At 38.6% G+C, this 14,489-nt stretch overlaps 2 protein-coding genes across 3 annotated transcripts in view; one reads left to right on the top strand and one right to left on the bottom strand.

Moving 5' to 3' along the window:
* Positions 1 to 14,489, bottom strand: part of CIDEA (cell death inducing DFFA like effector a) — a 557,707-nt gene that overhangs the window by 342,597 nt on the left and 200,621 nt on the right. The window lies entirely within an intron of this gene.
* SPIRE1 (spire type actin nucleation factor 1) overlaps positions 1 to 14,489 on the top strand; it is a 132,952-nt gene that overhangs the window by 3,176 nt on the left and 115,287 nt on the right. For both annotated transcript variants that reach the window (XM_069853781.1, XM_069853782.1), the window contains exon 2: positions 11,788 to 11,822. In XM_069853781.1, coding sequence (XP_069709882.1) covers positions 11,788 to 11,822 — 35 coding nt within the window. The remainder of the gene's footprint in view (positions 1 to 11,787; positions 11,823 to 14,489) is intronic.

The raw sequence follows: 14,489 nt of genomic DNA on the forward strand, positions 1-14,489 counted from the left end.
TCTTTCCCAACCTAAAAGGTTCTGTATTTCTCCATTACCAATCTAATCCATGTTCAACGCCACTGAAATCTCCAGGAAGACAGAGGTTTCAGCATTTTAAAGTTATGTGAAACAGAGGGCAATGATAAATTCACAAAATGGGATTAATTGAGCTCTCAGCCTTTAGATATTTTAACACCAAGATACTATGCCTGGTTTTAAAGTTTAGTGAAGCCTTTTAATACAGTGTTTATCTGAAAAGTCCTTTGGCAGAGATTTGCAATAATCCAGTTCAGAGCTAATGGTAAATGCAAATATCAAAATATATTCGATAGAAAAAGGGGCATAATTTTGTACCGCAATTGTAATGAGTCTCATAATAACTTCTATTTAAATGTAATCTGATGTGCTTTTTAAATTATTTTTAAAAATGGGTTATTGTAGAGTTAATAAAATGCCAGACCAACAGCCAGAAGTTCCAGGAAAATATTTTCCTGACCAAGGCATCTGCATGTCAAAAGAGCGTTGGAGTTCTGTACTGCATACTGTGCACTGCTTTTACCTTGAGTGTTTTGAGATGGTATTAGACTTCTTGTTTTTTTTGTTTCTTGCTGTAGGAAATACATTTATTTACTATGTATGTGTTTATTTTGTTGCTTTTTGCTTGCTATTTGAGGGGTGGTATTAGACTTCTTGTTTTTTTTGTTTCTTGCTGTAGGAAATACATTTATTTACTATGTATGTGTTTATTTTGTTGCTTTTTGCTTGCTATTTGAGGGCTTATTCTGTTTCCTCTTACGATACATATTAATGGCCCCTAGGAAGGTGGGAGTATATCTGGACGTGAAGTTCAGGCCTCTCATTGACACTCAGCATTCTTAGTTTATGCTAAAGCTGTATGCCAGGTCAGCGGCTAAAACTGGGCACTACATTAACCTTTTAGAATATTTTTTTTAGTTAACGTGTGCAAACCTGTGTATGTTGATACTACATTTAAATCTTTGGATTGTAGATCTTTGGATCTATGAGACCTTTTTTTTTATTTTATCTTCCAGCCCTGACTGTTTTTCTCTTCAGCGTTTTTTCTTGTTTACCTTATTATTGTATGTATTATGTTGTGTATCAGTTAACACCACATACGTATGCTTATTTCTTGAAAACGTGAGAAAGAGAGGGAAAGGGGGGAGAGCATTTATATATGTGTGCGTATATATATCTATCTAAAAGATAACCTGTGTGTGAAGACCTCCCAGGAAGGGGCGGCTAATCCAGGGATAGCAGCCCTTCCAGTGCGTATAGCAGAAAAGGGGAGGAGGGGAGGTTTCTGCCAGATGTCCACTCCTAGACCATACTCGGTGATTCCACTTTTGCATCAGCCCCAGGCTGGTAAGCTTCTGGATTTGAAAGGAATTGGTATTCCTCCTGGGGTCCTCTCCCTGCCCCTGGTCTTCCTCATTTCCCTAATGTTGAATAGACTTTGTGGCACTATAGGCCATTGCTCAGCCTTCAAGTTTTCACAAAGGATTTAGTATGTTCACGGGAGTAGCTTTGAACAACATGAAGCAAATGTGGTCCTGGCTTTTATCCTTCTTTGGTTTGTGGAACCTGCAGGGGGGTTTCACGGGAAGTTGTCCTGTGTGTGATCCAGTAAAAGTTGGTAATTCACTAGAGCTGACAGTAGGCTTGCTTCTCTTTGGTCTCTTTTGAACTGTGCCAGTTCTTTTCCTTATTGTTCACTGCGGTGTCCTTAGGTGATGACTAACGAGCTTTCTGAGCCAATTTCAGCTTGAGCCTCTTGAACAGGTATTTATTCTTGGGCTCATCTATTCTTCTTAGTAGCAGCGAGAGCTTAAGAGAGCTGTGGCCCTGGTGCTGTGACTTGGGAGCAGTACATGGTAGCACAGGCCCTGAAGCTGTCCGGCCACACTAATTTTACTCTTGAGATACTAATGAAAACTTTCTTAAAAAGAAGTACTGATTATGTAGAAACTAATGGTACTTTGCCAAAGCTGTTTCTTGTGAAGCATTTTCCTGGTTAACGCGCAATGCTTAAAATTCCAAGTAAAAATATGTAGAAATTGAAGACAATCTCCCTGAGGTAGGGAACAAAGATGAATTTTGCTGATACCGTGGCAGAAAAACAACCCCAGAGTTCAATCCTTGCCCTTAATCAAAGCCCGAGACTGATTCTCAGATTTTTCCATTTTTGTCTTAAGGTTTTGATTAAGTAGAAGTAAAAAGATTAAGAACAAAAATGTCGCTCAGTTGTCCATTTTCACATAAGCATTGATATTACCTGGATCCTTGGCAAGAGGAGGATCCGGCAGGATTCCTGCTAATTTTTTTACTCCCTTTGCATTTCAGACAACTTAGGTTTAAAAGCCTGTGTCAGGTGGTTTGTTAGAGCCCCAGGGGTTCTGCAGGTTAACATTGTGAGCTGCAAAGCTGTTCTGTTCTAGTGATACATGAAAAATATATACCTATAGGTTGGTGCATAGGTTTGGATAATTCACAGGAACAAATACTGGCTGTTAGTTTCTATTTTTGTAAACAACAGAATCCTGTGTGGGCGAATAAAGGAGTCCCCGAAGAATGGTGTCTTTGGGTAGCAAACATTCGGGCATTGTTCAGGATTATGAGGGACAATGCGATCAGTCACGCCTGTCAGCAGAGCTTGGGAGAAGCCAGGAGCAAACACAGCCGTGTCATGGAGTTTGCCTTAGAGACGCTCATGAAGTGATGTTTTTGCGGTGTGTTGCAAACCTTATTGTTTTGCCAGAGCTGGAGTGAGTAAGAAATAAACATGAATACGCAAAAATGAAGAGCTCACTGTGGTCATCTTAGGATGAATCACTGTAACTGTCTGACATCTAAATACCACAGAAATGTGGGTTGCTTAGAAATACCCACGATGGAATTGGAGATAAAGTGGAGAATGTATTTTACCTAATGGGTGTTTTAGCCATCTCTTTGTTACTTGCAATTTATATGAAATGAGCTAACAGTGGCATCCAGTGAAGTGCCAGATGCAATGAAAAAAATAGCTTCTGAACAAGCTAAAACATTTGGTGTAACCATGTGGTTTGACTCCCCCAAGCTCTCTCCTTGCAGAACACTGCTTATAAGAGTTTTCATAAACTTGAAGCAATAATGAAGTGGTAGATAGAGAGGGTAGAAATCCTACCCTAGAGCTGGCAATCGATGGACTACCTGCCCAGCATTTAGTGGCAGCAGAATGCTGTAGGGTACAGGAGACTGTTGTGTTGGGGTTGTTGCTGTGAGCTGCATAAGGGGCTCTCACTTCTTTGAGTGCCGGCTGCGCTGCTTCCTTCCCGCGGGGCAGTTTTGGGGATGAACAGGCTTGGACAAACTGAGAGTTTTCCCTACGTGTTTTGTTAGCACCAGATTCCAGGCAGCTGCTGATTTTGGGCATTGCATTGAGCTTCTGAAGAGAAACAGCCTTGAGGATCTTCGAAAGGGGCAAGGACAGGTAGTTGGAAAACCCAGCCATGCTGATTTCCAGCGATTAACTTGTCAGCCTTCCCTCTTCCTCCTGAGAGCGTGCCTTTGTGGGCAGCGTTGGTGGCCCTTCTTTTGCCTTGTACTCCAACCCTAGAGGAGAAACATGGAGGGAAGTTACAGCTGGTTTTATCAGAAGCAAGTAGTGTGCAGATTTTTCTCTTGGAAATCCACCAGGCATTCAGCTGGAGGACAGAATGTGTGGAGTATTATGGCTTTGGATCAAAAAGACCACAGAAAAGTTGACAGCGCGGTGGCTTTCACGGGACTTGGAGGGCTCAAGGTGAGACATGCTGGAGAGGAATAGCTTACGTTGTCTTGGCAGTTTTAATGGCTTTCATGTCCTCCTTTTGCCTTTGTGTGGCCAGGTGTTGGAAGGTAGGGTGGAGAAACACAGGATGAATAAATGTAAATTTAGCTTGTGTGCATCAAGGCATTCTCATCTGTCAGTCTCTCATAGAGTGCTGACGAAAGATATGCAGGATTTTTAGAGGAAAATGAGTGTACTGACATTTTACTTCTGATTTTATTGACTCTTTCGAAGGATAATGTAGAGGAATAGCCTTGCTTGATGTTTAAATTTCAAAGTGAGTGTTGCTATGAATACTGCTAAAATAAGTAGTACCTCTAGAACCAAGACTTAATTATGCTCTGAATTCAGATTTTGTTCAATGGTATTCGGAAACATTTGTATTTAGAAATAGAAAGGTTTGATCTATTGAGCCTCAACTTTTCCCACAGGAGTTTTAAAATAGATAAATATCTGTATTTATCTGTATAGATACATTAATGTTGGAAGTCAGGGTAGGAAGAAAATGGTACTAGAGAACAGAGCCTTGGTGAGTTTATCTCTGCTTGTTTGCTCTGATCATCTGTGGAAGAGAGAAAGTTTAGGCCTTATTTATGCCAGGCTTTCTGCCATCGGTGTGGTTCCCAGTATATAAGAGTGAAGTGGAAGGCTTTTAGTCATGGTTTATGCTGATGCATCCTGTGTACTGGAGGTTATGTGGCGTCTCTGTGAATGTAGGTGGATGGCTAGGAACGCTATTGTAGGCAGCTCAAGTGGGGGAGGATGAAATAAGCAAAGAAAAGGTCCCAACATAAGAAAACAAGGTCTTTGGCTTAAAATAACCCCAACATATTCCAAATGCCTGCACAAAAGAAATGGAAGTTGCCGACAGTGACAGGTGACCTTGGTTACCTGTATTTGTATGCAGAAATGTTGAAAATGATAAGTAGGCAGTAAAAGTGTAAGGACCGCTTTGGTGTTGTCTGAAATCTGCTTTTGTTCCTGAGGAAAGCTTAAGAGCAAAGAACTTTGAGAAATTATGGGCTCCTGATATTCATAATGGCTTAAAGTACAAAGTAACACATTTGTACAAAGTAACACATTAGCTGAGGTTTTCTTGACTAGTGCAGTAAAATTGTTGCTGTAGTAAAGAAAGTGAAGTTGTAGTTACCATTTTAATGATGATTGAAGAACAGAGTGAAAACTGAGATATCTGCCGTGATGTTGTAGAAAGTTAATATGATGCCTTTAAGGGATATTTCTGAAGAAAGAACAAAGGTGCTTTTTGGAGAAAAGAGGGAACAGGTAACGGAGTCCAACTTCAGGGGCTGGCTGGAGGTGACCGCGTACCCCACAATACACACAAGAGGTGATGGTTAGGACTGGGGTAGCATGAGAAGTGCTTTGAAAATAAAGGCAATAGCTGTGCATGATGTGATAGACAGTGAGCAAGCCTTTAACAGGGCAATACAGAGAGCAAGATGTGATCAGAATGACAGGCAGTGAAAATTACCCACGTGGCAGCAGACCTGTGAATGGGTCTGACCCGAGCATGACTGCATCTGCCAGGGGTGGAGTGGGTATGTTGTGATAGTGAAGGTAACGAGGATTAGAGCTGTGTAACACCCTGGATCCATGTTGGCCAAGAATGTATCTTTATAAAAAGTGGGGAAGCTTTTTCATAATGTCTGTTAAAAGGAAACTGGAGAATGTTCACCCTCTGTTTCTGAATTAACTTATCACGTTCCACAATTGGATCCGGTAAGGAGACAAAACAAATATTGTTCTATTCTTGACAAAGCCTTAAGCTAGCCTGCATGACATGCAACTATGAGCATGTTATTGAATTTTATTACTGTGCACTGGAAGAGGAGCAAAAGGAAATAATTCAGTTTGTACAGAGTAAATGCAAGACTGCAAAGACATAGCTGAGGTAGAGAAGAGAGGAATTGAGAAATACTTTTTCATCTACTCTAGAGAGTTTATTAACAGCTGATAAAAGTTCTTAACAGATCCAGCAGTGCTGTGTTATCAATTTAGAAAAGCTATAATCTGCTTGAAACTCCCGATGAATGAAACATGCTGGCAGAAACTACGGGTGAATTCAGTGGAGCCAGAATTCTGCCACAAGCACACATACTTGTTGAGTGGATAATAAGTGGATAGCTTCAGGAAAAATTAGAGTATGATTTGAGTAACAGAACTTTAAAAATTTAATAATAATATAAAAACTGAGGCACACGAACTCTGCATATTCACACTTTCAGGGATGGGTTGATATCTGAACAGGCCAGAGGAAAGTGAACAGAGTATCTGTTCTTAAGGCATCAGCAAAAGAGCCTGTCAGCTACAAACAGAGCTCAGCAGCATTTGGAGATATGCATCTAGCACAGTGTTTATTTTACAATAACAAAAATCGATGTGATCCCTGGGTAAACTTAGAGCTTTGCTGAACAGAGTCAGCAGTAGAACATAGAATGAATGTATAGTAACCACAGCTGGTTTCCTTATGCAGAGGGGCAAGACAATGAATGACCATTTAATTATATCTTAGATGGTAGCAATAAGTTAGAATGGATTTGTTAATTTGGAATTAAAGAATATTATTTAAAAATCACTTTTATTACAAAATTTAACTGGGTATTGACATCAAAGGCTTCTTCATCATTACATTTGCTTTATGCAATTTACAGAGGATTGCTTATGACTGTACAAAATGAGGAGGAACTTAAGTGGATTTGGGTTGAGTTGAGAAAGACGAAGACATGAAAAAATATTGGCACAGGGAAGGAGTCCTGGGCACCTTTGGTCTAGTAAATCCTCTAAGAATTTTCCTTGTATTTTCTTACAAGTTTCTTACAAGCTCTCAATCGCATCATTTCCCATCCTAGGTTGAAACCACAGATTGCCATGGCTCAGGTGTAGGACCTTGCACTTGGCTTTGTTGCATCTCATGGGGTTCACACAGGCTCACTTCTCCAGTTTGTCCAGGTCCTTCTGGTGTGACAACTGTACCACTTAGGTTGATGTCATCTTCAGACTTGCTGAGGGTGCACTCAATCTTGTTGTCTGTATCGTCAATGAAAATGTTAAACAACACTGGTCCCAGTTGCTTAGTTGCCTTTGCTTTCTTAATTCTTCCTCTTTCCTTTTGCTGGTACTAATTTTGACTCTTGCATTGACAGTTTAGTGAGACTTGGTAACTAGTGCTCCAGTTCTTGTGATCAGATGATTAAATGACAGTCTGATATATATTTTTTTAAAAGTAGTTCTTAATTTCCTTAAGGACAGAGAAAAGCTACAGTGCATCTTGAAGATGGAAAAGCTGAGAAGGAAATGCAGATCCAACTTATCATTAATTTGGGGGCCTGGCTAAAGACTGTTCAGTTTTGGGATCTTGCGTTAGTGAGTGCCGCATTCTCCCTTGCTCCCTTTTCCTTCCATTAGCCTCTGTACGCCTTCTTTGTCCACCACTTCCACTGTCCTCTAGAACATATGGGCAATGGCTGTCTTTCCTGAAGGCAGCTTGAGTTCTGCTGTCATGGCAATAGCAGCTTGATACTACCCAAAACCTGCAGAAGTGGGCTGTGGCATTTAATTAGAATCTTTAACACAAAGTGAGTTTCAGGTTTGTTGCTGATGTGCGCATCAGCTACGCTCTTGCCTGAAAATCATTGCTAATCATTTCAATTCTGCAAGGAGTGGTCTTGAAGCAAATGCTTTTGGATCCATGCAGAGGAATTTGAGATGCTAGGAAAGTGTTCTGAGGCTCTAAGCAACGGGGATCTTAGAGCAGGTAGTTACAGCTGAAACAGCGACCAGGCTGTCATGTCACTAACATCATCTCTGTAGCTTGTTTTTTTCACATAGCAGAGTGCAAATGGTTTTGCATATCCTGTATGCTTGCATAAAAATATCCTGCATCGGTCCATTTTAACATGCTGAATTATGTATTTTGCTTTTAAAATTCAGTCTTAAATTTGTGCTTCTGAGTATTGGCAGCAGTACGTGGCGTGCTTGCTATTTGTTTTTAAGTCTGTGAAGATTCTTTCTAACCGTGACCCATTAATCTTTGGAAGGCAGGGAAATTGTGCTTCAGTGAAGCACAGGCTACAGATAAATTGAGCAGAGTCTCTTTTTTAACAGCATTCTGAGAGATTTTGTGAAAAGAATTATTTTTTCCGGTCTAAATAGCAGCCTGAAGCTCCTGCCTTGAGGGTTGAGACAGTGTGCCCTAATGCTTGATGAGTGTGGCATGACCACTCTTGTGAATGAAAAATGAATGTGAAGGTTTGGGGTTTCTTCTTGGTTTTTCTAGGGGCACATATGTCTCTTTGAAGACTGTTTACAGAGATAAAGGAAACCTCCAATTTAAGTCTCTCTCTTTCTTGCAAAACTTGTTCATTTTTTTGCATTTCAGTCATCTATGAGTAAGAAATCATATAATAATCCAAACTGTAACTCGTTTATAAATAGAAGTTAACTTGACAGTTGAAGTTATGCTATTTACTGATAATGAATGGATTAGTCACTATTGGAAATCTGTCATGGAAAGATACTGTTGAATCTTCTTTTGGCAGTAAGAGTGGTGAAAATGCTACACAGATTAGTATCTAGTTGAATGGCTGTGAAATCTGGAGGAGTCTGCATCTATGTTAAGAAGCAGCAACTGAAATGATTTTGTAAGTCTCTGCCTGTTTACCAGATAAGCACTTAATGCTGCTTGCAGACAGAGATTGTTCTCTGACTTCTTACAGGGAATTTTTGTTTTCTTTCCGGTGCAGATTAAGAAAGTGTGACCCTTAGGCTACATTTAAGAGGTTCTGTCTTTTCAGTCATGTCAGCTAAAAAGAAGAAATTTCTAGTCCCAACCATTATAAGCAAAATGATTTGCGTGGGCCTACAAAAGCAAATTCATTTCGGTCTTGACAGACGCAAGTGTGTATTTCTTGGGTCAGGGCTGTTAATGCTGGGCTCTTTAGAATTGTAGGAAATTCCTGATGGAGGAGGTCTTCAAGTCACTGCAAACAGCTCAGGGAAATCTGCTAAGTGTGTAGCTGGGCTCACAGAGGCACATGGAATGGTATGGTTAGTAATTACCATAATGCAGTATATATTAAAATGTTTTAAGTCCATTAGTAGTTTGCACCTGTCTAGAATACTGTCTGCAGTGCATTTGAGCTGGTGTGAGACTTAAATTACTTGTTATTCTGCCTTCCTTTCCCAGCACAGGGAATCATGACAGTGCTGTTGTTTTTCAAAATGTGGGTATAAATGGGAATAAATAATTCAGTTTAAGATGTTCGCTGAATTATGCTCTGAAAGAAACAGTAAATTGTTATAGTTCCATATATGAAATATATGAAATAATAATATGAAATATATATATGAAATAAGGAAAGTTTCCAGAGTTTGAGTGCTTTTCCATGAAGAACAGCTTTCATGGAAGTTTATCAAAGAAGATCTGTTGAAGGAGTTGTGAGATAAATTTCTTGCTATTCCTTCTAGAAATCCAAATTTTCATAGAATCATAGAATGATTTTGGTCGAACGGGACCTTAATGGTCATCCAGTTCCAACCTCCCACCAGACTGGATTGCTCAAAGCCTCATTCAGCCTGGCCTTCAACACCTCCAGGGATGGGGCAGCCACAACTTCTCTGGGAAACCTGTGCCAGTGCCTCACCACTCTCACATGACAAAATTTCTTCTTAATACCTAATCCAAATCTCTCCTCTTTCAGCTTAAAAGCATTTCCTCTTGTCCTGTCACTGCACTCCCTGATAAAGATCCCCTTCCCAGCTTTCCTGCAGGCCCCCTTTAAGTCCTGGAAGGCTGCTATAAAGTCCCCTCGGAGCTTTTTATTTTCTAGACTGAGCAACTGCAACTCTCGCAGCCTTTTGCTTTACTTGTTCTTGTCTGGGCTGGTCTGGTTTTGCATTTCAGGACACGGTTAGGACTTGATTAAAAGGTCTTTGCAGGATCTCTGATTGTTATGAGGTGTAGCAGTAAATCCTTTGTCTGTAATACCGAGAGGGTCTAGTAGATATTTTTGACTCCTGTTCTGTTAGACCATAGGAGATGCAAGTCAAGATATTTTAAATTTTCAGTGATTGAAAACATTTTTGGCCTTCTAAATGCCATTACATTGTTACAGGTTTAATATTGCTACTTTTTTTTTTCTGAAGTAATTTTAAAAAGAAAAGTGCTTTTTTTCTAAAAAGAGGCAGCACACTTTTTTCACTATCTTTGCTACATTTCTGTGAATTAGTTTTGTGTCAAGGAGATAACATTGGTCATCTGTCATCTGAATTTCACAGAAACAGCCCCTAGTATTCATAAATCTGATAACTACTAAAAAACATTCTCAATAAATTTCTTCCATTTATAGGAGTCACACGAATATTACCATTTTAAACGCACAAAAAAATCTCTTATGTGGCTCCTGAAGTGAACTGGCTAGAATCACTAGTCCTTTTTAAAAGATGATACGTGATGCAGAAGCTGCTGGTTTTGGTCACTCTTCTGTTCTTCATTTTGAAGCCTGACACCAGTGCTAAGCATCCAGCTTGCATTGGCAGCAGTTCAAGATGAAGGTAAACAACTTTCACTCTGTTAGGCGGGTGTTCCTTGTTCATTCAAGTTGTGTTTAACCTTTAGTTTCAAGGGGAAGGTGACCAATTCAATATGTGAAATGAATATTCTTTTCTATGAAGGTGACTCTTGCCTAGTGCCGACAGTTTTGCCTGCTATTCAAATGTAAAATACGAAGTCAGCATGATCACTCCTCTGGGCAAATGTTGTGCTAGATAGTTGGTTGACCTTCCTTGGCTTCTCCAGGCAATCCGATAAAACAGTCCTCCCAGTTACAGCTACAAACGGCAGGCTTTTCCTCTGTATTGCAATGAATCCTTTGGCCACGCTGGGTGGTGTTCAGCAACCATCACTTGGAACATGTGCTCTCAGTGTACGCACAGTCGGGTGAACGCATGCCGTTCTGTTTTTTGAGTGCATTAGGGACTGGGAACTGTGTCAGGCATTTCCCAGGGTGAGTGCCATCAGGCACCAAGCTGCAAATTGTATAAACTGGCAGTGCGAGTGCAATGCAGCCAAAAAGCAAAGACAAGAAGAGTAAAATTCAGTATCATTGTGTTTTGAAATGAGAGTTTTAGGTGAAATGGATATGTTTCTGTGGAATACTTGGCTTTCTTGAATATAATTTTTCCAGCAGAGAGTCGTCCTGTTAGAATTACTTCACCCTACTTTGATATGAATTATTAATATGAAATTATAAGCTTGCTGTTTTTACTGAAATGGTACCTTCCTAAAATGCTGTGAAATTTCAGCCTTATTTTTGGTTAGCTGTCAAGCCACTTGCACTTTCATACCAAGGTGTTTCGTCTTTGAGAAAACAGAGATTTCAATTTGATGAAGCAGTTCAGAAATTTAATTTTTATGTATTATACAAATTCCAAAGTGATGTTTCTGAACTTGAAGGAAATACAAAAATTGACAGGAGGGACTTAAAAAATATTACAGTAATGTTTCATTTTTAATGGGCTTGAAAGTCTTGTTTTTGTTGAATTCTTTGATATCCCAGCAGTATCAGATGAAACAGTGGCTTTTCCCTGGTTTATGAATTAATGTTGGGTTTTTCTCTTGAAATAATTATTTTCTGCTGCCTAATTTAAGCTAACATGTTTTCATGTTCCCTCCATAGCCAAGCATCAGTCATACGGTCATTTAAATAATGAAGCCAGGCATTAAAGACGCATCTTTTTAAAAGGGAGTATTGTGAAGGACCCAAATAAAGAGGGCAGGGCCGCCGCCTTCTTGTTAATTCTGTGATGCATATATAATAAAAATAGTATTGAAATGTATGATTAAAGTAAAGCAAAGAATATTTGGCAATTACTCAAAAAAAGTTGTTATTTACGTTTTTGTTTTTTTATTTGTCCATTGTCTTTTACTTAATCTGAAAACTATTTTTTTTCAATTACAGATAAATCAGGCCCTTCGCACTGCACAGAAATGGAGGTAAGAGAAGTATTTTATGTTCCCTGCTAGTGCTGTTTTAGTTCAGTTCTTTTTCATTAACTCATAGTGTTAATGTGGTGCAGTGTGGAGTTAATTGCAAAGTTGTACTGCAACATGTGTATTGTATTTAGCAGCTGCATAAATGTGCCTTAACATGGGATATTTAGGCTCACATTCAGCAACAGAGGAAAGAAACTGATGTGGATTTTCAGACATAAGGTTAGAGATATGTTATGCAGCCAAGGTAATCTTGTTTGATATTATTTTAAAATACTTAATTTTAGCAGAATATTTGATTTTAGGTAATTTCTGTTGAATAAATTCTCTAAATTCTTTAGAACTGACCAGTACGTTGTGGAATAAACACTTAGTTTTTATAGAATGTGATTTTTGACAACCCAAGACAGGTGATCTCAGGGTTGTTCATCCATCTAAAGACATTCCAATTTCAGATGCTGTTAACATTTCCTTTAATTTATCACTCGGTGATATTTTGAGGCTCAAGAAATATTGTTATATGTCTTGCTGGAGTAGCAACAGAAACATGAATCCAGTTAAATCTGCTTGATTTATATCCTGACCTTTATTTGACTCTGATGCTAAGCTCTGGCTAGTGTTTTAAGAACGTTCAAACTATGATTTTGCCAGATTCATAGATTTAATCCACGACCGAAAGGAAAACTAAGTAGAACGTCTTGTTGAACAAGATGTGGACTCTGAGTATAATTCTTATTGTCATACAGAGTAAATAATACAGCCTACTGCATAAATGGACTTTTCCAGCAATAAGTATCATTCCTGTGTCCTTTGTAGGGCAGTCTTTTCTCACTGCCTTTGAACTTTCTTTGAAATGTAAAACTGAGTTTTTACTTCAACAGTTCCATCAGTTCCTCAGGCTGAGCCTGGAGATGGGGCAAGTGTGTGCATCTTAATTGGTGTATTGTCTGTTTTCTCATCAATAATATATATGAAGGTGACAAATGGCTGTTACTGAATGGTTTATATATATAAATTGTGCATGAAAATGACTGATTTAAAGACAAAATGAAAAGCCAGCTAATTCGACTACAAATGGTAAAATGCTAAGGCCATACAGATTTTTGCAAGTATTAGTAACAATAAAAAAAGGAAATGTTCTTTCTGCAGGATGCAGTGTAAGGAGTCTTTCCTAACTAATATTATAGAAATTGTAGGCATATTTTGTTTCTTCATGTGTTCAGTTTAAGCAAATGCATCCTGGTTTTGTTTCAGTGTTCGTAAAATCTCAGCGATAAATTTAGGACCTTATTTATAACCGACAATTTAGTGTGTCATTTGCTTTGCACACTAAATATTGTCAACAATGGTGCTTTGTGGTTTTTAGCAGAAGGTAATAAAAGACCCTAGAACTAAAAATACAGATGATAATTAACCTCTGTTGAAATATTTCTAACAAAACATAAAATATTTCATTTTGGGAAAGTTATAGTGCTTTTGTTTCAAATGAAAATATCTAGGGAGAATCAGCTGGTTATGTTATACTTCATCTTCTGTAGAAGAAGAGCTTTTTTGGTTTTGATCTTTTAAAAATAATTATTTTTTGATAGTTTGAAAGTAAACCATATTAGAATTTCCCATGAGGCAGAGGCTTCATTTTAAATTGTCTCTAATAAGCCACACTGTGCTGATTAGCATATTGACTCTTATCTTTGTCATTTTGAAGGAGGCTCTGAAGGAGTCAGTGGCTTTTTTTTTTTTCCTCCAAAATTCCTTTAAGGCTGCAGCTTTAGAGTCGGAGTTGATGATGTTTGTGCTTTTCAGAATTAGGGATTCAGCAAAGACTGCCCATTTCACTTTTTTGATCTCTCTGGAAGAGCGTGGCCTGATTGAATGTATTAGAATACTTGGGAAAATTCTTAAAATAATAACTAATGACAATCATTTTTGCAGAACATGTAAGCTGTCTTGAATCAGTACAGCATTTATTTCAAGCTGGCAATGTGACTGGTTTGTGAACTTCAGAGTCCAGATCCATAGCCATAATGGGAAGATGGGAGCAAGGAATGGGGAGACCTTGCTTAATCTGCATCTGCTTGTGACTCTGTACATAACGATAACACTCCTTAATTATCTCAACCAAGGTGGTGAAGATTGTATAAAACATGCCAGCCTCATTTGTAAACATTTAATACTCACATAGAAAGTATTCTGTGAATGCTAAGTGATTCATATGTAGGAGGGTTTAATTGCTGTGTGTTTGCAAAGACCCACCTAGCTGAGCACAAGCCTGTTGTGTATCATTAGCGTAGCTAACCAGTATGTATGCTAATATAAAGACATACGCAACCTCTCACGTTTTTTTTTCAAAGGTCAGAAATGAATTAAATAGTCTGTCCCAAACAATGGTGAATAAACTGTTCAACACCATTCGGTCACAGGCTCATGTCAAATGAAAAAAAGAATCAGTTGTAGAAATGTTTTAGGGAGACTGTGTGCTCTGTATGCAAATTGTATTCATGAGCTATCAGTTATAAATATCTAATTATTAAAAATCTGAACATACAGTGGAAATTATAGTACTTGCCTAAGGACCTAAAATTGCATTGTTTTAACCTTTTTATTGGGAACTTATATATTTCAGATAATTATTTAGGGAAATAAATGCATAAGTTATAAGTATACTGTGTT

This window comes from Phaenicophaeus curvirostris, chromosome 3 (assembly GCF_032191515.1).
Source record: "Phaenicophaeus curvirostris isolate KB17595 chromosome 3, BPBGC_Pcur_1.0, whole genome shotgun sequence".
NCBI lineage: Eukaryota > Metazoa > Chordata > Aves > Cuculiformes > Cuculidae > Phaenicophaeus > Phaenicophaeus curvirostris.